The sequence below is a fragment of the Pantherophis guttatus genome, chromosome 2 (genome assembly GCF_059756535.1).
Source record: "Pantherophis guttatus breed Tessera chromosome 2, ASM5975653v1, whole genome shotgun sequence".
Taxonomy (NCBI): domain Eukaryota; kingdom Metazoa; phylum Chordata; class Lepidosauria; order Squamata; family Colubridae; genus Pantherophis; species Pantherophis guttatus.
Genome location: NC_142064.1, coordinates 129,841,143 through 129,865,747, shown reverse-complemented (window position 1 = coordinate 129,865,747; position 24,605 = coordinate 129,841,143). Strand labels below are relative to the sequence as shown.

General features: G+C 41.6%; 1 protein-coding gene across 3 annotated transcripts in view; it reads right to left on the bottom strand.

Moving 5' to 3' along the window:
- Nucleotides 1–1,098: 1,098 nt before the first annotated feature.
- PFKM (phosphofructokinase, muscle) overlaps nucleotides 1,099–24,605 on the bottom strand; it is a 57,299-nt gene continuing 33,792 nt past the window's right edge. For all 3 annotated transcript variants that reach the window (XM_034419175.3, XM_087886715.1, XM_034419174.3), the window contains exons 9-23: nucleotides 24,059–24,154; nucleotides 22,275–22,367; nucleotides 20,586–20,711; nucleotides 17,656–17,720; nucleotides 16,002–16,065; nucleotides 15,134–15,280; nucleotides 12,643–12,713; nucleotides 11,234–11,321; nucleotides 10,667–10,819; nucleotides 9,255–9,419; nucleotides 6,566–6,627; nucleotides 4,421–4,532; nucleotides 4,085–4,184; nucleotides 3,604–3,709; nucleotides 1,099–1,813 (exon numbers count right to left, since the gene is read on the bottom strand). In XM_034419175.3, coding sequence (XP_034275066.2) covers nucleotides 1,666–1,813; nucleotides 3,604–3,709; nucleotides 4,085–4,184; nucleotides 4,421–4,532; nucleotides 6,566–6,627; nucleotides 9,255–9,419; nucleotides 10,667–10,819; nucleotides 11,234–11,321; nucleotides 12,643–12,713; nucleotides 15,134–15,280; nucleotides 16,002–16,065; nucleotides 17,656–17,720; nucleotides 20,586–20,711; nucleotides 22,275–22,367; nucleotides 24,059–24,154 — 1,596 coding nt within the window. In that variant the 3' untranslated portion in view covers nucleotides 1,099–1,665. The remainder of the gene's footprint in view (nucleotides 1,814–3,603; nucleotides 3,710–4,084; nucleotides 4,185–4,420; nucleotides 4,533–6,565; nucleotides 6,628–9,254; nucleotides 9,420–10,666; nucleotides 10,820–11,233; nucleotides 11,322–12,642; nucleotides 12,714–15,133; nucleotides 15,281–16,001; nucleotides 16,066–17,655; nucleotides 17,721–20,585; nucleotides 20,712–22,274; nucleotides 22,368–24,058; nucleotides 24,155–24,605) is intronic.

The window sequence follows — 24,605 nt, the reverse complement described above, 5'->3', positions numbered from 1 at the left end:
TATAATATTGGTGGCTGTCCTTTATTTTCATCCACTGTTCAAATGTTGGGTTTTTTGTCCTGTTTGCTCCCTTGAGCCTGCTTTTAGGGTTACCCAGCATAGGTTCCTGCTCTGCTGTAGGTTTCCCAGAATATTCAGGAAAGTTCCACAGTGGTACTTCCATAAACACTAATGGAAGAAAGTTGTGAGCATTGAACTTAGCCGTGCTAAAATGGCCTGGCCCTTCCTAAATTTAACAGTAGATATTAGGGTGCCAGGAAACATCACACATGGGCTGGTTTGTACAACTGAATGGGCCAGGAAAATTAATGGATTACCGGCGAGAAGAATATCCATCCACTGCAACCCAACTGCCCAAGGAAGTTATTCTCTTTTGGTAAAAAGTTTAAGCTTGGTGTTCCACCTGCCCATTCTTGCACTTAAAAAATCATGATTTCTGAAAGGGCTTTTCCATGTTGTATCTTTGGAACTTTTTAACTCCATCTTTATTTTTAAATGGACTTATTTTTAGATCATGATGGCAGCCATTCTGTTCACACTTTAATCTTATGGTAGTTGCTTTGTGAGGTTGGAGAACAAAAATTCTCTAAACTGGCCAATTTACTTACTAGTCCATAGAGATTTTAGTCCTACTTCCATGTGTACAAAAAGAACCAAATGTGCCATTCTGCCAATATTCTAAAAGCCGTTTCTAAAGCTACATGTTTACCCAGTCACCGCTTCACAAGAGCTGCCCAAGTATATAGGCTTCACCAATTTAATGTCTACATAAGCATTTACCCAAAGAGCAAAAATACTATCCTTATAGACACACAAAATGTCTACAAGGATGCTTTTTTGTGGGTTTGCTTTTCTGTCATACATAAAAAAAACCCACAGAGGATTATCAGATCCTGCCTATGCAGTGTTCCCTTTAAATCAATCTGGAGCTTGCTGTGGATAAAGAAGGAAAAATGTGATTGGGAATGGAAGAGACAAGAATGACAAGATAACAGTATTCAACAATGACTACACAGGCTGGGTCTGTCACTTGCAATACAGAGAGCGGTGACAATTAAAATGAAACAGGGAGCAGAGATATTACAACTTCTAGTCAAATAGTTCCTGTGTTTTTTATTTTGAGCACTTGGATGAGTTGAATCTATTTTGGGATTGGCATTCAGATGACCAAAATGTTTTAATAACAATAATTCTTTCCGATTTGAATGATGACCGGATGAATAGAATTCTATTGGAAGCACATTCCTTGAGCAGCAAGTCGCCTTGGCTAATCTTTCCGAGATTGACTAGGAAAATCTGGCAGCAATAGTCCATTCCACTCTGGAGAAAGAGGGCCTAGAAGCATATGATTATATAATACTGATAAACCTAAGACCCTAGCTATTATCTGGATGGAAAGGCCAGCAGGGAACCTACTGTATTTAAGCTGCTTTGAACTTTCCAACAGTAAACAACAGTAGAAAGTTTTGCCAAGTGTCAGCTACCGTGTGATGTCATGATATGCCATTTATAATAGGCACGTGGCTCCAATTACAGTACATAACACTAGATGGAAAGCTGCATGCTAACCTGGGGAAGGAACCAAGGATTTGTAATTTATTTAGATGTCTCCTTATATGCCATGACTGAAAGGGGAGGAACAGCTGCACCTGCTTTGCTAACTGTTCACAAGGCGCCTTCCCCAGATACTCTCTTTCGAGTGATGTGCTCCAAGTGGGCTTTCTCTGAAGTGTCCAGCTCGATCTTGTACTTGGCTAGAATCTTCAAGATGGGACGAAGCTTTAGCCACCACTGCGTTTTTGGGATACGATGACTGTCAAAGAAGGATAAAAGTAAGGTCAGTATCTTCATGGCAGGGTCATCCATTCCAATTCAACATATTTGGTGGCTGCAGCTACTCTGTCTTTGAGAGATATTTACCTGAGGTTGGGAAACTTGTAGGAAGCTATGAGAATGGGCATGTTCACAAAGTTAAACCATAGTGGTCTAGCGATTAAGGCACTAGACTAGAAACCAGGAGACCATGAGTTCAAATCCCATCTAGGCCATGAAAGCCAGCTGGGTGATCTTGGGCCAGACACTCACTCTGTCCAACCAATGGTGAAATCCAATTTTTTTAATTACCGGTTCTGTGGGCGTGGCTTGGTGGGCGTGGTGTGGCTTGGAGGACATGGCAGGGGAAGGATACTGCAAAATCCCCATTCCTTCCACACTCCTGGGGGAAGGATATTGCAAAATCTCCATTCCCACCTCACTCTGGGGCCAGCCAGAACTGGCATTTGCTGGTTCTCTGAACTACTCAAAATTTCTGCTACCAGTTCTCCAAACTGCTCAAAATTTCCACTACCAGTTCTCCAGAACCTGTCAGAACCTGCTGGATTTCACCCCTGTGTCCAACCCATCTCAGAGTTATTGAGGGGAAAGCAGGAGGAGGAAGGAGCATTAGGTATGTCCCAAGGATACTTTTTCAAAAGACAACTGGACTTTCTGGTTTTCTTTGAAGACGTTTCATTTCTCATCCAAGAAGCTTCTTCAGCTCTAGAGCTAAAGAAGCTTCTTGGATGAGAAGCAAAACGTCTTCAAAGAAAAACCAGAAAGTCCAGTTGCCTCTTGAAAAAGCACCTTTGGGACAACCATGACCTGGATGACTGAGAATCTCCATAGACATTGAACATTTGGTATGTTCACCACCTTTATTTGTTATTTGTAAAAATAATAAAGGTGGGATACAAATAAAATATACCTGTGTTTTGGCATACACAAGTAGAAATGAACCTATTCCAAGCGTTTTCTACCACATGATCAAATAAAGAACAAAGAATTCCATTTCACTCCAGCAGATGCCTAGTTTGTTTAAAGTGAATTATGAGTTATTTAACAATTGACATTTTAAAAACAGACATACCTAAAACACTGAAGTCTGTGCTTGCTTAACAAACTAGAATTTTATTTTAAATCGGCATTCATGTAACAAGCCAGAAATCTACTAAACTGGAATTTGGGAGGAGAAACATTCCCCAAATTCTGCTTGTGTATATAATCTTAATTTATAACTTAGCATTACATGTGAAATGAATCAGGTTCAATGAATCACGGTCAAGTTATTTAAGTCATTCAGTTATAAGCTGAACTTCATATTATTAATTAGACACATATCCTGTTTTCCTCAAGGAATTCAAGACAGCTCATACGCACAAACCAGCTCTGTGACTATGTTGCGCTGAATGTATGGTTGAAGTTGCATTAGAATCTGGATTTTCCTAGTCTTCCTCTACCTCCTTATCCTCTACAATGCCTCACTGCAGATTAAGCCTGAAACATTTGTTCCATTGTCAGAAAAAAAATCCAACTTTAGCCTTCCCTTTCCTCTGCCATTTTTTAGATTTCTGAACCTATGGTTCACCACAAAAAGATCAGAAGAATAGGTGACACAGTAAATACCTATGACAGTTGCATGCAAATCATATTAGGTTTGAGTATTTTATTCTAACAATGAGGGCTAGAAACTATTTTTAAAAGATTCTTCGGTTCCCAACTAATATTGTGGATTTACCTAACTTTCCATGGTACACTTTCTGATTTTTTCCTAGAGAGAAGACTTACTCAAAATCTGTTTCTTCTTTGAGTTCCGTCATTGGCTGAAATACCAAGGCGCGTCTCCGCATACCCAGCAGGCAAGCTGAATCAGCAGTGTTGGCAAAGATACGACCTGCAAAAGGAACACATAAAATGTTAACATATTTTATGGAAGCTTGAGTCTTTATTCTTCTATTAGAAAGCATTTACTTTGAAACATTGGGTGTAAAGTGATACATTGGAATTTAGCAGAAAAGTCTTCCATTAAAAAAAAAAAACCCTTTGAATTAAGTACTGCATCGGGCTTTGAATATATGTGAAAAGATCTTAAGCAGTGACTTTGATCAATAGTCCCCAAGAATCAAGACCATCATAGATAGTATCAAACCTCTGGTGTAGATACTCCTTTGCCTACTGTAATTGATTTCTCCCCTACTCTGTTTATTACCAACACAGGTGCAGCTGCCCCCCAATCTAAGAGGCAATCCAGTGAAAAGCTCCTACATACCATGTCTGGAGCATTCTTTGATCTTGCCAGACATCCATGCCACAGCTTTGGCACCCATTTTTGTTCCAAAGTTTCGGTCAAAGGGAGTTGGTGACCCACCCTGTGAAGATAGAAGAAGAGTCATGTTAAATTATGGGTTAAACCTTAGAGTTATGGAAGTGTGATGAGGACAGTAGCTTGAAGCTTGAAAATCTTTGGGTAGAAAGAACTGCAGTGATGGTGTTGAGACAGGTAAGGAAACAGAGTTCAGTGGGCTACTGGGACTTTTTTGCCCAAAGATACTGATTACAGTAGGTGAGTTCACAGAGAGTATCAAGTCTGATCTTTCTGATGTACCTGCTGCATATGTCCCAAAACGTTCTTTCTGGTATCAAAGACACCTTTTCCTTCCTCTGAATACAAATTATATATGAAGTCTGTGGTATAGTTTTCATTGCATTTTTCATTCCTGGAAGCAAAGAAAAGAGGCATTCATGCGGCAGGAAAACATAGAATTGACAGGATAAATAGTCCATAAAATGGAAAGTGTTTTGGTATAATACTGTCAAAAGGGCATTTTATTTCAGAATGTTATTGACAACTCTTGCATATGCTTCTGTCTATTTTATTCACACGGTCTTCCTGCTTCACTGATTAAAATCTCATTTTCATTTTACAGCCTATAATTTGTAGTTATTGATGCTGTAAATTATGAGCACCAACGTTCAATCCACCTGGAAAGCACTTTGTTGAAGAAGGTGGATTTCAAAGAGCAGCCTAAGACAATTCTTCAATCTTTGAGAAAAATCTGGCTCTTTTGAGACTCCCGTACTTATTTTCAACAAATGTAAACTTGGGCATTTAATCTTGTCCCTTTGCACAGAAATCAGGTGAGCTGAACAGCTGCTGCACTTGTTTTGGTATATGCCTCAGCATGAGGAAAAAGCATGCATATATTATATAGGTATTAAAATAAAGAGGAATATTTGTAGCTCGGGTTGAAATGAAGGGTCCTTGGTGCTCTCTGAGCTTGCTTGTTTTCTTACAGATCGTTCATTACCCAAATCAGGTAACACCATCACTGCTAGCTTGAGTAATGAAATATCTGCAAAAAAACAAGCAAGCTCAGAGAGCACCAAGGACCCCTCAGGTATTAAAATGCTCATGCTGTTTTTCACGATACCTCCACTGAATGGTAAACTTATGGTCTTCCTGAGATACAAGCTAGTTGTAGAAGGATGCTGAGAGCTGTCTATTTATAATATCTAAATCAGTATTTCTCAACTTGGGCAACTTTAAGACATATGGACATATCCCAAAAGCATGGCTAGATGGGGAGTTAGGAGTAGAAGTCCATACTTCTTAAGGTTTCCAAAGTTCAGAAGTATTGATCTAGAGAAATTTACCCAGGAGATCCAATACTTTTTTCTGTTTCATTTCTCATGGCGCTTATTGGCCAAAAAAAAGTGAAAAAGCAAGCTAACATGTAAAATGCCTGTTTTTCATTTGGGACACTGGATTATGGTAAGAGGAAGGGTCTTGTTTCTCTACAGAATGGTAGGCTGGTCTGCCTGAAATAACCTGCAGCTCATTTTGCTGTTATTGCTCGTTGGACATGGGCACAATATTCATTCTGTATTTAGCGACATATAAACTGCTAAGTAGTGAATGGGCACTGCTGGCTATATGCTGGTTTGAAAGCAGTTCTACATGTTTCCCTACTCCTACAGTACAGTGTCAGCAATGTTGGAGAACTGAGCAAGTTTTTTTCTGCCATAGCTAAGCTAGTTTTTTTAGGCCATAATCTAAAAAAGCTAACATTTTCGAGGACGCTGCATACCTTAAAAACAATTCATACATGTATAGCATCTTTCCACAAGTCATTAAACTAGTTCATTTTTTTCAGGTTCCATAGAAGTCTGAAAAATATGTTCAGATTTTTTCAGATTCCATAAAACTGGAAGAAATGCAACTGCGATAATTGGATTTCTCAAAGGAACCCTGGACTTGCATGCAATCTGAAGTATTTCTGAAGTACCTTCAGAATTACTTTCAAAGCATGCACAATCCTACTAATTTCTATGTTCTGTGAACAACTTCTGAGCCCAGTTTATTTTGGGAGAATGTTGATAAACATGCACACTACAATTACAGCAACATATGCATACCCTTGCTTTTGTTTCTCTTGCAGTGTCAGCCCTTTCCAGACCAGGAAATCGAAATCATAAATACTATTTTTTAATTGTAAGGGTATAGTAACAAAATCTTGCAAGTCTGAACGTGCTTCTTCCCTCCCTGCCTAGTAAGAGGCCTAGAGACATTTTCTCAAATTACACTCCTGCTTTGAGATTTATTTTGTCAAATAGTTGTCTAGGCTGCAGCTCTTCCTCCTATTTCTCCAAGTTATTTTCGTACCCCATTCCAAAAAAGGACTCACCGGACTTACAGAGAACTCAGTGACTTCTAAACTTTTAATCCCCTCTAATAAGTTTAGTCGGGTACCTCAATATTAGGCCTCTTTTCACGGTGGTTTTCATTTTCTCAGTCAGATGTTCCACGTTCATCTGTAAACCAAAGGAAAAAAGGGCAACATTTGTTTTTATCCCTCAAATTGTACATTAACACAATGTTCAAATACAACACCGTAGATTTTATTACACTAGTGAAGCCACTAACTTTAACACATCCTTATTACAGAATCAAAATGAAAGCATTCCCATGGAAATACTTTTCCATGTCAAGTTTATTAGGTAGTATGTTGTAGATATTAAAGCCAATGATAGCGTTCGAATTTGTGGAGGATGAGCACACTAAATAATTCTGTCTGAGAATGTCAAATTGCATTATGTCTATATCTATTTATATTAGTGAAGACAGAGCCAGCATCCACGGTTAACGAATGTCTTAAAGTGGTGCATTAGTTTGCTCTCTCTTCTCAAATGTCTGATTGCTTCTGAATAAAGACAAACCCCAGGAAAAAAGGAATAAGAGATGTAATAGGCATTCTCCTCTGGAGGGAGACAGGAAATTATATTGCATCTCTGTAGATAAAAGGCAAGTGCAACAAGCAGTTATACTTTCTCTTAGGAACAACAAATAACCAGAATTACACCCAGTGCAGAAATCAAGCAATGTTATCTGACTGGCTGGAAGAGCAAATCACACAGTGAAACAGCCAGTGTGTTCTGTTCCATTCATTCTCTAATAAGCGGTGTTGCAATTACAACTAGAGTTACATTAGAGGTTTAATATCCAGAGCAAAATATGTTGATGGGTATATGTGTGTGTGGGTGGGGAGGGGATTGAGAAAGTAGAAGAGCATCTTATAGCACATCAGAATAGAACTGGAGATGGGGTTGAGAGTCCCCATTTCCAGGGGTCAGCAACCCGCAGCTCTGGAGCCGCATGTGGCTCTTTCATCCCTCTGCTGCTGCAGCTCCCTGTCACCTGTCGGCTCAACAATTGATAGGGTTTTCAGTTAGGACAGGTAGAGGAAAAAGGATGCCGCACTAGGAGGAGACTCTATGGTGGGGGAACTGGACTTCCAGTCGGCAAGGAAAAAGGACACCACGCTAGGAGGAGACTCTATGGTGGGAGAACCGAACTTCCAGTTGGCTCCAGAATTGAACAGGGGGCTTCCGGTCAGGATCTTTGTGGCTCTTTTGAGTGTTTAAGGTTGCTGACCACTGCCCATTTTGATACTTTGGAGGTTGTGAAAGATGGGATATGAAAGAACAGGCTTAAGCCAATCCCAACACGTCTAAGTGGCTTTGGATGCAAAAGCCCACAAATTTCAGAGATATTCTATTTTGGCTCTAGACAGAGTTGTGCTTCCCCGTGGTGAACTGGTTTGTTATTTGGGGGTTTTCATGCACTGCTTCAAGATCAGTGATAGCTAGAACCGAGAGAACTTTTGTATAGATCTGTTTGGTGTATCCAGCCCTGATCAGACACTTATACGATGGACACATCTTGTCCGGATTACTGAAATGTACTCTACAAAACCTCTACAGGGGGCCCTGCTGTTGAAGATCACTCAGAAACTGCAACACGATGCAAACAATTATAGGTGGAAAATAATTTGTTCTTCCACTCCAAGAAGAGCCTTGGTTACCAGTTGGTTTCCAGGAACAAGCTAAGGTGTTGGCTGTCACCTTTAAAGTCCTTTGTGATACCAGACTTGGATATCTGTTGACTACCTTCTCCCCTTAATCTCTACCCATCTTTAAGATTTGGAACAGGAGAGTCCCTTTTAGTCTTACCTGAAGTATCTTCAGGGACTCTTAGGTCCCACTTTCTCAATCACTGCCCCCACCCCTCTGCAACAGCCAGCTGGGCTCCAGCCCTGTTATATTTTGACAAAACTATTAAGATTTGGCTGTTGGGGCAAGCCTTAAGGATTTGAAGCATTGTTCATGCATTTCCTGGGGGGAAGGGGTATGATTAAATTTACGAGCTATGGTTGTTCCTTTGCTGTGGAAAATAATTATTGCTGTGTTTTCATTTTTATTACTGTTCTGGAAATATGTCAGCCATTTATAGAGTCAGACATGGCTGGAGTGTCATATTACCTTAGTAAAATAATCATAGTAACAACAGAAAAATAATCCTTCTCATGCAGCAGTATGTTTCTGATAACATGCATTCCTCTAGTTTCTAACTGGTATTTTTTCCCCCTGCTCTACCAAGAAATTCAGGGCTCTTCTAAAATGCAATAGAATTCACTTATCAAAATACTGGCTTCAGCTCGTCCCCTAGATCAGTGATGGTGAAACCTATGGCATGTGTGCCAGAGGTGACATGCAGAGCCCTCTCTGTGGGCACACGTGCTGTTGCCAGCTGCTCTTCTGGTTTCTGGCGCACACATGCTGTTTTTTGAGCCATTTTCAGACTTGAAAATGGCTGAAAATAGCCTGTTTTTTGGACTGTTTTTCAGGCCAAAAATGTCCCAAAAAACGACCTGAAAACATTCTGAAAACGGCCAAAAAAATGGCCAAAAAATAGGCATGCACACGCCAGCCAGCTGGTCTTTGGGTTTCCGACGCTCCAGCACACGCATGTATGTTCCCATTTGGGCACTCGGTGCCGAAAAGGTTCGCCATCACTGCCCTAGATTATCAACACATGCAGTCCTCCTAGGGCCAGGTATGCAGTTATAGAACGAACTTTTGCCTCTGCAAAAGGTATTCACCTCCAAGTCATGGATGGTGAAAGGATCTTCATAAATGTAGGCAGCATCTGCTCCAGCTGCTAAGCCTGCCATAGTAGCCAGGTAGCCACAATAGCCTCCCATGGTTTCAATGATGAAGACCCGCCGCTTGGTGCCAGCTGCAGACTGTTTGATGCGGTCGCAAGTCTAGGAATGAAACAAACCAGTTTTTTAGTTTTTATTTCTTAAGGACTTCATTTAAAGATAGAATTATCATACTGAAGGAAGGGAATATAAAAGAGGGAAGGGGGGGGAGGTATCTAGACCAGTGCAAGGTAGAAATACAGGTAGTTCTCAATTTACGACCACAATGGAGCCCAAAATTTGTGTTAGTAAGTGAGACATTTCTTAAGTGAATTTGTCCCATTTTACGACCTTTTTTTGCCACAGTTGTTAAGCGAATCACTCTAGTTGTTTAATTAGTAACCCAGTTGTTAAGTGAATCTGGCTTCCCAATTGACTTTGCTTGCTAGGTCACAAAAGGTAATCACATGATCCCAGGACACAGCAACGGTCATAAATATGAGTCAGTTACCAAGCATCTGAATGTTGATCACATGACTATGGGCATGCTGTCCATGGGGTCGTAAGTGTGAAAAGACATGTCCCTTTTTTCAGTGGCGTTGTAACTTCAAACGGTCACTAAATGAACAGTTTTAAGTCGAGGACTACCTGTATATAACATACAAAAACCTTCTTTCCAACTGAGCCAAGTGGGCTCCGTGTGCAAAGTGGAAACTCTGCCACTGAGAAATATCCACTCATTAATTTTAATTGCATGAAATTGCCTACAACTGTGTTCATTGTTTATTGATCATTTAGTTTGGCCTAGGATTACTAAATTTAATACTCTCCTGATTTAGGAACAGCTTTCTTTCAAAAGTATTAAGGGACATGGTGGTGCAGTGGGTAGAATGCAGTATTGCAGGCTAATTCTGCCAATTGCCAGCAGTTCAATCCTGACCGGCTCAAGGTTGACTCAGCTTTCCATCCTTCCAAGGTCGGTAAAATGAGGACTCAGCTTGTTGGGGGCAATATGCTGACTCTGTAAACTGCTCACAGAGGACTGTAAAGCAGTGTGAAGCAGGATATAAATCTAAGCGCTATTGCTATTTTCAAATTCCTACAGCCTATTTAAAACTTGTAGATGGTAAACCCTAAACCTGTATCCTCTATGACTAGAAACTCAAAATAAACAAAATAATATTAATGCTTTTTGAACCATCAGGTCGTTTTCTTTCTTCAGGAGATGTTCCAGTTCCTGTGCACAGGAAATACTTGTTGCTACTACAAACCTATTCTTCACTTCAAAAATGCAAATTTAAGCACTGGTAAGATTCTGGCCTTGGTGAATTTTTCCTGAACTGGAGCTGGGATGCTAACAAAACACTTACTGCTGTTATGGTGTTGAGGGCAGTGTCTGCACCGATGCTGAAGTCAGAACCAGGAACATTGTTAGAAACGGTCGCAGGAATCACACAGATCGGGATGCAGAGCTCTTCATATTTGCACCGCCCTTCAATTATTTCCAGGCTGCCAGTAAAAGCCTACCAAACGGAAGAAAAATGAGGGGGAGTTCATTCTATAATCCAACCGGGAATCCGACTTCCTAAATTAGTTCAGATGCTGCACTCAAAACCCCAAGATTGTAAGCATCATCCTCTTGAAGCGTCCAGCTCCTCCCTTTCCATTTCTACCGATAACAAAGGAACTTCATTCCCATTATCATTCTTCCCTAGAATCAGATCTGCATCAAAATAAGCTCTGAATATGTTTTTCCTTGTTTAGCTGGCTTAAGGTACAGATGTCAGACCAAAGGTTTTTTTTTCCAACCATCAGTGAAATACATTTTGCCTGAAGAAAGAAATCTATGGAATATGATCTCACTTAGCTATATCTTTCTATTGATCCTATGTAAGATCAGTGAGTTGATCTAATAGCTGAACTCTGCACAGGCCTACCTCAAAGCCACCAATGATAATCAGCCCGTGGATGTTAAAATTGGCAATGGTGTTGCTGATCTCCTCAAAGTATTTCTTGGGCAAAGTCCTACGATCAAACATACAAAAACAATAAAATGTACCAATGATCCTCCTACACACAGTCCCTTTAATTCACTCATAGAATGTACCAGAAAGTTCTCCGTTAACCCAGAAACTTCTTAGTCACCCATATCAGAGAACTGACCAATCTGAGTCAGTATAGGACGTGTTTGGAGCATTTTAGTTATTCCCAGTGCTAATACTGTTTTTCTCTGAAAATAAGACCCTGTCTTATATTTTTGGGGAGGTCTTATTATTTTGGAGTGTGTGGAACAAGACGAGGATCCATTTATTTATTTATTTATTTATTTATTTATTTATTTATTTATTTATTTATTTTTGATTGATTGGTTTGATTTATATGCCGCCCTTCTCCAGAGACTCAGGGTAGCTTACAATGCGTTAAGCAATAGCCTTCATGCTTTTGTATATACCTGCTTAGTAGGGCTTTCGGGGCCCCCTAAGTGGTGTTCTTTTTTATACAAAGTCAGCTTATTGCCCCCACAATCTGGGTCCTCATTTTACCTACCTTGAAAGGATGGAAGGCTGAGTCAACCTTGAGCCTGGTGAGATTTGAACTTGCAGAAATTGCAGGCAGCTGGTGCTACTTAACAACACTTTAGTCTGTTGTGCCACCAAGGCTCTTACGTCTTTTGCCGTCTTACCTGATTTCCAGCTCTGTCTCCCTAATCCTAACCAGAGGAAATGGCGAGGACTGGCTGCATGTGCATTTAAATATTTTTGGGGAGGGTTTATTTTTGGGGGAGGGTTTATTTTCAGGGGAGGGCTTATTTTGGGGGGAGAGCTTATTATCCGGGGAGGTCTTAGTTTCAGGTAAACACAGTAGTCCTTGACTTACGGTCACAATTGGGGCTGGAATCTTGTTTGTTAAACAAAGTGGTCGATCAATGAGGCATCACATGACTGTTTTGCTCAATGATCGCTATCCTGGTGCTCCTGGGTGTGGTTGTTAAGGGTCTCATAGGTTGTTAAATGGACAGAGTCCCAGGTAAGAAGCATCGGTGCCTCAGAATGGGGGAGGCGTTGGGAGGTTCCACTTAGGAGCTGAAAATCTGCCCAAATTCAAGCAGGATTTTCAGTCTCTGAGAGAAGAGATATTTGTATGAAGTCGGTGCTGGACTTTCCTCTCCCACTTAAGATATACCCCACATTCCTTATCTTACCACATTATTTTTCTTTTGACTCTCTTTAAAATTTGGGCCTTTTAGCAATATTGCTTCAATATATATCAGAGGAAAACATTTCAACATGTTCATTTATTTTTAAGTATGTTTAACTATTCTGAAGCCTCTGTCCCCTCATAATACCTTTTTGTTCCAAGGTTTGAGCCGCCTTTTCCAGTCCAACCACCAACTCCTGCCCATCCTATTTCTTCAATCTGAAAAAAGAAAGCGGGGGGGGGGGAGAATTTCATAGCTCAGCAACACAATTATTATTTTAATTTAATTTAATTTAATTTAATTTAATTTTGAATTTGTATACCGCCCTTCTCCCTGAGGACTCAGGGCGGTGAACAGCCAAGTAAAAAACATCGAATACAAATATTAAAATACAGTTAAAATATACATATATAAATTTGGCCCCGTTAATTAAAAACCATAGACAAAACACTTAAAAAACACTTAAAAAAATTAGGCCAGCCCGGCTTGCTGGAAAAGGAAGGTTTTAAGGGCACGGCGGAAGGCACTGAGGTCTTGGATACTCCTTATCTCTGGAGGCAGTTGGTTCCAGAGGGTAGGTGCCCCCACAGAGAAGGCCCTCCCCCTGGGGGTCACCAGCCTACACTGTTTGGCTGATGGCACCCCGAGGAGGCCCTCTCTGTGGGAGCGCACGGGTCGATGGGAGGTCGTTGGTGGCAGCAGGCAGTCTCGAAGATGGCTAGGCCCTATGCCATGGAGCGCTTTAAAGGTGATAACCAACACCTTGAAGCGCACCCGGAAGACCACTGGGAGCCAGTGCAGCTTGCGCAGGAGCGGTGTTACATGGGAGCGCCATGCTGCTCCCGTCACTACCCGCGCTGCTGCGTTCTGGACCAGTTGGAGCCTCCGGGTGCTCTTCAAGGGGAGCCCCATGTAGAGAGCGTTGCAGTAGTCAAGGCGAGAGGTGACGAGGGCATGAGTGACTGTGCACAGGGAATCCCGATCAAGAATGATCTTCTGCTCAATATCCCAGTGGTGGGTTGCCCCTGGTTCGCACTGGTTCTATAGAACTGGTAGTAAAACCGGCAGGAGTCTCCGCCCACTGACCCTGATGTCCTCAAAACGCTTCTGTGCTTGCGCAGAAGAGTGTGTGTGCGAAGTGAGCGCGCGTGCGCGGACCGGTTGCAAACTGGTAGTAAAGATAAGTAGAACCCACTCCTGCAATAACCACACAATGGTGTACAGAAGAAGGAATGTTTTAAGACACATGATGGACTTGTGAAAAAGCAAAAAGATATGGGACATAAATACAGTTCATATGGTGATGCAGAGAGTATTTCAAAATTAATATTTAGGTGAAACTGGATTTTTTCGTAGTAGGACTTGCAGCCAGTCAACTAGAAAAGGCTTATGGATGATTAGTTTTATACATGGCAACTTCAGCGAGGCTATTATATGCACAAATATGGAATACAGAAAGATCCATAATGGAGGAATGGATTGTGAAGATGGCAGACTTTGCAGAAATGGCTAAAGTGACTTTTCTGATTGAAAGTGGAACAGTAATTTATAAACAATTTATAAAAAACTGTAAATCCTTTGTGGACTTTTTGCTGAAAATGAGAAATATAAATTGGTGATTTGGGAATTTATTGATTAAAAAGGTCGGTTTATAGGAAGATACCTATGATTTGTTATTCGAGAGGATGAAATGATAATTACTGTGCTTCTAACTGCTGCAAAAAGATTGGTAAGTGTTTCTTTAGTGAATGGTACCGTAGGTGTTTCTTTAGTGATATCTCAGGGGTTGCCACAAAGAAGAGGGAGGCAAGCTATTCTCCAAACCACTTGAGGGCAAAACAAGAAGCAATGGATGGAAACTAACAAAGGAGAGAAGCAACCTATAGGGTTTCCTGCCTGAGCTGAAATTGGATTGGAAGATCTCCAAGGTCCCTTCCAACTCTGTGATTCTATTCTATTGTTTCCTCTTTTTTTTTGTTATTTAGAGTTTTTTTATTCTTTCATATAACTTTCTTTCTTTTTTTACTTTTTTTATGTTTCCATAATTATTTTAAATTCTTATGGAAATTTTTCTTTTAAGAAAAATATGTTTTTTAAAAAGAATGCTTTAAGAAAGGAAGAAATTTCTTTGGCTTTTTGATGGAAACTGATTTTTAGCTTATTTGATCCTAAGGCGAAATGTCCTGTTTTTGTCCCTTGGAAGGGGTTGGGATGTTTTAAGACTATAAATATGTGTTTTCTACTCTTATTTGGGGAGGGAAACATAATTAAAAAATAGTGATGCTGAAAATTGGCCATTCTGCTACCCATTGGGGCAGGGGGGAAATCCAGAAGGTTCTGACAGGTTCTGGAGAACCGGTAGCAGAAATTTTGAGTAGTTCAGATAACTGGCAAATACCACATCTGGCTGGCCCCAGAGTGGGGTGAGAATGGAGATTTTGCAGTATCCTTCCCCTGCCACACCCACCAAGCCACACCACGCCCACCAAGCCACGCCCACAGAACCAGCAGTAAAAAAAATTGCATTTCACCACTGAATTGGGGGATTGCAAAGCAAAAAAAATCTGAGAATCACAAGTGGCTCACAGGTTGTGCACTCCATTCTAAGAGAAATGGATGGACAGGTTAAATGAATTACCTTTCCTTCAGCAAGGCCCTCAAACCCATCATGCACAGCCAGCATCTTATGCCCATGGATCAAGCCAATTCTGACGGTGGATCTCACAGCTGCATTCATGCCTGCGGCTGGTGCACCTACATTCATCACTGCCAAATTGTAGCCACTCTGGAAGAAAAAAAAAAGGATCAGGCTTAAAAAACTCAGAATTGGGTTTCCAATATATATATATGCACACATCCCCCCACTGCCAGCAATGCGATCCTGCCTGGCTCAAAGTTGATTCAGCCTTCCCTCCTTCTGAGGTCAATAAAATGAGGGGGCCGTATGCTGACTCTGTAAACTGCTTAGAGAGGGCTGTAAAAGCACTGTGAAGCGGTATATAAGTCTAAGTGCAATTGCTACCCTGTTTCCCTGAAAAAAAGACATCCCCTGATAATAAGCCCAATCGGGCTTTTGAGAGCATGCGCTAAAATAAGCCCCCCCAAAAAATAAGCCCTCCCCAAAAATATTTAAACGCATGTACAGCCGGTCCCCGCCATTTCTTTTGGTTAGGGTTAGGGAGACAGAGCTGGAAATCAGGTAAGATGGTAAGAGGAGCCCCATCTTGCTCAACGTACCCCAAAATAATAAGACATCCCCAAAAATAAGGCCAAGCACTTATTTCGGGGTTCAAAAAGACGGGGTCTTATTTTCGGGGAAACACAGTATTATTTTTTTTCTCACACTAGGAGCAGTTTTCCAGATTCTCAAGCAGAGAAAGGATTTATACGTCATCTGCTTCCTAATCTTTCTAACCGCCATCTCTGGCATGCCAATTTTGAGTTCTGCCATTGAGTGGTAGTTTCTTTTTGCCTGCTATGCATTCTCCTCCCATCCCAACCATTACCTTGGCTGAGGGTGGATGTACGTGGGCCAAAACCTTGTACACATTCCAGTTATTCATAAAACTCCTGTGGGCAACAAGAAAATTATGATGGATATTTTATCCGCCATGAGCTTTGCAGCTGAAAGAACATTTGAAAGAATGATAAAAATGCTCATTGTTGTTTCCCCATTTACACACACACACACACACACACACACACACACACACACACATGCACAGAGCTAATCAAGGGAACAGTAGCAAATAATGAAAAAAAGATTGGGAATGGGATGTAGCCAAATTTAGCTGATCTCAAAAAGCAAACAGGGTGGTTGAAACCGCTATGCTACTCTCATTTCAGGACATGCTTTTTTGATCGGGGCGGGGGGGGGCGGCCTGTCAGGCCTGGAAGCCATCTTTTTCGTTGGATCTTTAGGCCTGCTACATTTATTACTGTGGGAAACTGGGAAGGGGGATTGTATGGAGCCAGGGCAGTGGTGAAATCTGAACCGGTTTACTACCGGTTCGCTGGCTGTGCATGCGCAGTGTGCACCACGCACCAAATGTGAGGTGCGCACACGCATTGCAGGCCAAAAGGAGGCATGCGGTAAGTAGAACAGCGCGCGAGGGGGGGTGATCAGCTGTGGCGCGCAATCTCTTTTTTTACTTTTAAAAGCATTGCTTTTAAAAGTAAAAAAAAGAGCCTCTGACGATTGCGCAGCTCAGCTGTGATCATCAGAAGCTTTTTTTTAACCTTTTAAAAGCATTTTTTTACAACCTCTGAAGAGGTTGTAGAAAAAATGCTTTTAAAAGTAAAAAAAAAAAAAGCCTCTGACGATCAGGCAACTCAGCTGGGATTGTCAGAGCCGTTTAAAAGCATTTTTTTTTACAACCTCTTCGGCTGAACAGATTGTAGAAAAAATGCTTTTAAAAGTAAAAAAAAAAGTCTCTGATGATTGCACGGCTCAGCTGGGCATTGGGGGTGGGGTAGGTATTTTTGCTATCGGTTCTCCGAACCACCCGCCACGATCGCTACCGGATCGGGTGATCCGGTCCGAACCGGGAGTATTTCACCCCTGAGCCAGGGTAATATATTTAGTCATAATAAGTCATAATAAGATTCCTTTCTCAGAAAGTCAAGGACATCTTGCCCTGCATCTGGACGGCTGGAACTGGGAGGCATCTCCAGTTGATTGGACCATGTGATGGACATGTGGGTGTTGGGCAGGGACTTGAACTTTCCTTTGGGTGGGGAAACGCCTGGATCAGTCTTGGTCAGGGAACCAACAAGACCAACAAGGCTACACTGAAAGGTTGACGAACATCCCTGAAAAGACAACAGTAAATCCCGGTGGCTGCATGGACACCACATGAAACTACAGAGATGTGTCCATGCAGGCACCAGGAAATCAGGAAGAGGGGTTTGAAATTTTACTCTTCACAGTTAATCTGAAATATAAACGTAGCTCTGTGCATAAAGAAAGTGCTTCAGGTATCTTGTGACGGTAGCATTGCCTTTGGATAGTCTCTCTGAGACATGTCGGAAAAGGGCAGGACCAAATCTAAAATAAATTGAGCCACCCCTCCTGTTTCTTCCTCCTTTCCTCCTCCCGTTTCTCTTTACCATCTTTTGTTTTCTCCTCTTTCCTTCCTTTCTGTTCAGACTAAGCCTCACCTTCCTCTGAGTTTGAGAGCATCATCAAACCGTCCTTCAGTCATCGCCGTTGTGACATCTTTGGTCTGTTGAAAGAAGTGGAAACAGTTACCTGTTTCTTACACACAGAGCTTGCCCACTGCCTGTAAAATATTCCATCATTTACTCAAACAAGAAATTTGGAAGAGGAATGTCTCCGTTCAAAACTCAAGAAATAAAAACCCCAACTCCATGTTTGTAGAGAAAGGTACTTTTACTGAGTATGAACTGATAGCAACGAAAGAAAAGCAAGATTTGAGGCTAAAGGCATGAAAATTATATATTGAAAGTATTCCCAAATCCTTTCCCCCAAGGACCCTGGCTGAATGTCCAATCCCCAGCCCCCCATGGTGTCATGTGGAGTGCATCTTCAGATGGCCCCATCCATCTGGTATGCCAACGGATAACCTTGACTGGCTATCAACAATTCCATTCAGCTGTGCAGAAGACAATGAGAGCATCCCTCCCTTTTTGGTCACATCATGAGACATCTCCACCAGCTCGTTTCCCCACCCAAATACCTATACCTCCCCCCCCCCCCCCTTTACTATGGCAGCCGATAGCAAACAAGCATCATAGAGGCTGACAAGGAGAATATTTGTATTTTTAGAGACAGATGGGCCTCTTTTGGCTTGGTGGCACTACTGCAGACAGTCCTCGCTTAATGATGTTAATTGGGACCAGAATTTTCATCACTAAGCAATGTGGTTGTAAAGAGTGGCATCATGTGACCGCACCCCATCACACCACTTAGAGACAGCAATCCCAGCACTCCTATTGCTGTTAGTGAGGTTCACGGGTCATTAAATGAGGACTTCCTTTCAACTTCCTGCCAGCTTCCCACAAGTCAATAGCACGAGGTCACAAATCCCACGTGGTTGATAAGCAGGCCAGCAAGTACCAGGCAGGGAAGGGTGCAACTACATTCGAATAGGAAGTGAAGGGAAACAGTAATAAGGATATAATAAATAATACTAGAATATAATATACTGGTATACTAGAATTAGTAGAAACTTGTTATTCTGTAACCATTAGGTTCCTGTAATACATATATAGCCTTTGTATTTGTATAACACAGATATATTGTACCTTTATATATGTAACACAAATATGCCTTTGTATTTGTATCTCCTGTAACAAACATATTCTGTTATTAGGCCTCTGTAATGTATCTGGTATTTGTCAAACATATGTTCCTGCCATTTGATCTGAACCCATATCAATCTTCTCCCTGTTTTTCTCGTGCCATCTAAGAGCATGGTACCTATCTCAGCTGGAACTGCAGACATCATCCGGGAGATAATTTACACTTCAGCCCTAACTTACACCTTTGATCTGTTCCCTGCAGCCCACGGGGCCAAATGAGCAATTGGGAGAACAAAGGAAGAGATAACAGCTAATTGGGAGGCTTCTATTCCTTTGCAGGGCAACACAAACCTAAACTAGGAGCCCAGAATTGGGTACTAAGCTGATGTCTCCGAGGGTATAAAAAGGACGCCATCTCTTCCCCAAGGTGTGGCTATCTCTTCACATGCATTGTATCTGTATGTTCTGGATATATTCCACCCAGTATTTTGTTTTTGGCCATAAATAAAATCTGCTTCTTTTTGCAAGCCTCGTCTTGAGTCTCTCTCTCTGTTTGGCATTCTGGTGACTCAAGTATATTTTGGGGCTTTACAGAAGGATGACCAGTGAAGTGGCACAGCTGGTCTGGGGGATAGCTTCTGCAGTGCGGGGGAAGATGCGAGAGCACCTTACCAGAATGACTTGCGACCTCCCCTACCAACTTCCCCATTGATTTTGCTTGTGGGAAGCCAGCAAGGAAGGTTGCGAATGGTGATTATGTGACCATGGGACACTGCGACCATTCTAAGTGGAAGCTAATTGCCAAATGCTGGAATCACCATCATGTGATTGCTTAGGATACAACTTCAATGATTTGTAAGTACCACTATTTCAGCACCTTCATAAATGGTCACTGAACGAGTGGTCGTTAATCAAGGACTACCCATATTTGAAAATTACACGCAGTCAAAGTGCAAAACAACAGATGCTATTAAATCTATGCAAAGAAGGAAAACTTCAGGTTCTGTTTAATGTTATAACAGATATATTGTTTTGTTGCTCTTCCACTACTCGGTAATAACATTGATGATGGTTTTCTGGAAACATTTTTTTCTAGCTTTCTTTAATCTGGCTTTTTGAACATGGTAAAGATTGTGATGATTATGGAAATTGTTCAGCAGTTTTATGGAAAACGTTTTTCAGAAAATGGCCTGAAAACGGCCAAAAAAAAAGGCCAAAAAAAAGTCATGAGCGCACCAGCCAGCTCGTCTTCGGATTTCTGGTGTTCTGGGGCGCGTGAAAACCAGCTGGCCGGTGCACATGTGCGTGCCGGAAACCCAAAGACCAGCTGGCATGCTGTGCGTGCATGCATGTTCCGGTTTGGGCACTCGGTGCCGAAAAGGTTCGCCATCACTGGCCTAGGGCTTTCTTCCAAGTACATTAGAAGCTACCGTTTTTGGAGAAACTGCAATTGTTCAGAAAGAGAAAGGGTTTGTTAAAACAATAGAACCAGAGGTGGGTTTCAGCAGGTTCTGACCAGTTCTGGAGAACTGGTAGCGGAAATTTTGAGTAGTTCGGAGAACCGGTAGTAAAAATTCTGATTGGCCCCGCCCCCATCTATTTTCTGCCTCCCAAGTCCCAGCTGATCGGGAGGAAATGGAGATTTTACAGTATCCTTCCCCTGCCATGCCCACGCCCACCAAGCCATGCCATGCCATGCCACGCCCACCAAGCCATGCCCACAGAACTGGTAGTAAAACATTTTGAAACCCACCACTGAATAGAACCCACCCATCTGTGAATGAAGGTAAAATAATATCTCACAGGTTAGTGAGATAAATGCTTACCACTTGGACACACTCCATAAGAGGAAGGCGGATGGCCTGATTACCAGACAGACTGACAACACATGCTGGGGTATCTGGAGTTCCTTCCAACAAAGCCATAACAGCTTCCACACCCATCCTGCTTCCCTTTAAAATAAAAAAAAAAAAAAGGGGGGGGGGAGGGGAGGTTCCTTTAAAAATATATTAGGGAAATTGGGACTTTCCCCAGATTTTCATCCCAGGTTATCTCATAGTTGTCTGCAGTCAAATCTAAATGTCAGAACAGCCTCAGGAGAGGCCTTCCCTGTTTACTCCAGTACTTTTCATTGCTTTATTAAGTCACTGTGGTTCCTCAAGCAAACAACTCAGGCTGTCACACCAAAGCCTGTATTTGTTTAAGATGTAGGATTGTGGTTGTGTTTTGCTAGAAACACCCCCCCCCCCACTCCCCGGAACCTGCAACTTCAATGGTAGAATGGAAAATAAGATTTCTTAGATATTATACTATATATAATTATATCCTATAGCCCTGCACTTCCCCAACTGAGATTGTTTTCATGCCCCAAAAAGGAGGAAAGGAAAAGAAATCAACCTCACAGCTCTTTGCCCCAGGAAGTGGGTTTTTTTGTTGTTTAATTCATTACATTTTAGAAAGATGCAGCTAAACTCATGTTCAGTGCCAAATTCAAGCATGAAATATAACATTATAAATAAGACTGAGCGCCTGAGCATACAGTGTGGTTTTTCAATAACTATGAAGACTTTTCCTATGATGACTTATGACAGGTGTGTTAAAGGTGACGTGCCATATCACTGTGGGTGGCAGTTAGCATTCAACAACACCCAACAACTATCCAAGAAAGCATGTCCCATTCCTGCATGTTTTTCAGAGACTCAGGAGGCTGTGCTCTCACAGGGCCTCTGGACCCTCTGGATGTTGTGGGAGAGAAGACATGACCTTGTATGGCCTCCTGAGCCTCCAAAAATTGCCTTACAACTGGGCATCCTTTCATGTGGGTTGTGGAAGCTGCACAAGGTCATGGAAGAGCTCATTCTCCAAAGCTGCTTCAAGAATGAAGGCCCCATGAGACCCAGAGCAGCCTCAGGTAAGACTACAGCATCTTAACAACAGAAGAGGACACACACAGCAGATTCAGGGGAGTGCTGGGCCATGGGGGCCATTGCGCCATTCCAGAAGGTGTGCCTGCCTTAGGGAATGGCATGAGGGGGCCTGTTTGAGTGGCAGCAGTGGGGCTAGGGCTGAAGTCGAGGTCTGGGCCTGTACCTCAAGGCCAACCCTTGGCATTGCTGCTGAGTGCTGCTATTCAGGGTGGTCTAGATGGGCAGATGGGGTGGGAGCAGATAGAGAATTGTTTCCTTTTTCTTCAGGGGTAATGGTGACACACCAATTAATTTAGGCTTTTTCTGAAATTTTGATATGCTGAATCCAAAAGTTTTGCCATCACTGTCCTAGAAAGATCACAGATCCTTCCTCTTTTTGGCCCCACTGTTTTACAACCTGAATGATCTTTCCTACATATTTTTGGAAATGCTTATTTTCTCATCACCTGAAAAATTTATGCTGGAAATTTAGCAGACTATGAGTACAAGAATCAAAAGGACTAAGAAGCTTAAATGTCTGCTTTGTGTTCCAAAATGTAATAAATACAGCATCGGGAAAACACATTTAAAACAGATGATGATGATTACCAGAACACGATCAAAGGCAGAGGGGGTCCCACCACGTTGGACATGTCCTAGGATGGTGACTCTTGTATCAAAACCGAGGTGTTTCACAACCAGCTGGAGAAGGAAGAGAAATACAACAATTGGAGTTTTTGACAAAATTCCACAATTAATGTATCAAAAGTAGAATGCAGCCCCCAGAATCATGCGAATCTCAACCTTCTTGCCCTCAAATCAAGTTTCTAGCTCTCAAGATTTTAAAGTCTTTTGGACAGGCTGCATGTGTTCAAGAGAGTTGGGTTATGGGGAGCATCTGCATTGAGAGGAAGAAGAATAAAGGGATACTGCCTGATTTACTTGTGGATGCATATACAGCTGTGGCAAGGTTGGGAAGCTACCTGGAAGCTGTGTGTTTGCTTCTTAAATATCATTCTTTTTTTTCTTCTTCTGCAAATTCTATTTTAGGATCAGACTTCTATTTATTTTGGGGGGGGATAATTGACTTGTCTTCAGTGATTAGTACTTCCACTGGAGCCATTTTAAAGCAGCTACCATGAAATGTGTCCACAGACCCTTAACATTTGGAAATCCCAATGACTTAGTCAACTATATTTCACCTGCCTTCTAGATACAAACGTTAGATTCGGCCGTTATCGGAAAATCCCGTATGACAAAAGAATATGCATATGTGGGGTAAACGTCGTGGAGGACACGGCGTATATAATATTCGAATGTAGTCTCTATCAAGAAGTAAGAAAACAATATCTGTCCCCAATTATAAATAAATTTCCCCACTGGAATATAAGCCAAAAACTAGCATTTCTGTTGAGGGCTGACTCTCCTCCCCTGGTAAGAGCGATCACTCGATATCTTAAAAGAATGACAGCAATACGAGCCAGTTATATCAAAAAAATTTTTATCGATTGTAAGGAAGATGAGCTCAGTTAGAGAGGAGCTATCCTATTTGGGTTATCTAGTCTTGGCAACTTAGCTATTGAAAATTGATATTGTAAAATTTTAATGTCATCCATCATATATTTTTAGATTGCTATTTTTGTAACCGTTTTACCTTTTTCCCTTTTTCTTTTCTGTTTTGTTTGAAAAGGCCTTCGGGCTATTCAATAAACTATACTACTACTATTTCACCTGCAATGAATTCCCCAGGTGGGAAACATGGATGAAAGGGAGAGAAAAACAAGAATGAAAACTTTCTTGGTTTGCTAAGGATTTTGGAATTGAGGGGGAAGCATTCAAATACTAGATCTTACACTCTCTAAAACCCATCTTATAATAGCAGAAACTAGTTAAAATTTCACTTAATTTGCCTGTTGGTCTGAACCAGAGGTGGTATTCATCAGGTTCTGACTAGTTCTGGAGAACCGGTAGCGGAAATTTTGACTTGTTCGGAGAACCGGTAAATACCACCTCTGACTGGCCCTGCCCCCATCTATTTTCTGCCTCCCGAGCTCCAGCTGATCAGGAGGAAATGGGGATTTTGCAGTAACCTTCCCCTGGAGTGGAGAGGGAATGGAGATTTTATGTATCCTTCCCCTGGAGTGGGGAGGGAATGGAGATTTTACATTATTCTTCCCCTGCCACACCCACCAAGCCATGCCATGCCCACCAAGCCACGCCCACAAAACTGGTAGTAAATTTTTTTTAATCCCACCAGTGGTCTGAACTGGGTCTTTTAATTGCCCCAAAGATTAAGATTTCACACAGTTGACTTCCCACATAGTTTTATTTTGGCTCCTACGGTAGTGTTAGGCAAGGAATGAGTCAATCACAAACAGCCCTGAATCACTCACACTCTTAATGTCTTCAGAAGTGATTGGTTTGCCATGTCTATCAATTGCTCCTTCAGCCACAATAATGATGTTCAGCCTTGAACCTCGAGTTCTTGTCTGCAAGAAAACGAAGGAAAACAGATCGATTTAAAAATGGGATTCAGTCTTGGGTTTGGAGAAATTGGATCTATCAGCCTGCAGAAGACCTTGTTGAGACATAGACAGGGAAGAGCTATCTTTGGAATTCCCTTCAATACCCCAGTGACTTTGATAGAACTCATTATTATGTCCGCCTGACTAGTAGAGGCACAGATTACTTTTACACACAGAATTAAACCAGCATTGTTTGTTTGTTTTATAATCATAGCTTGAAAGAAGTCATAGTAGCTTATTTTAAAGGGAATCTTTAGAGAAGGTCAAATGAAATTTGTGAGACATATGTTTCTTTCCTCTTACTATTTTTTTTTTTTCATTTTGCTAGAATTTAAAAAATATAATGAGGTTAAATTTAAGTTGAGATTTTGATTGTGAGACCCAGTGTACACGCTGTATAACTTCGGGAAACCCC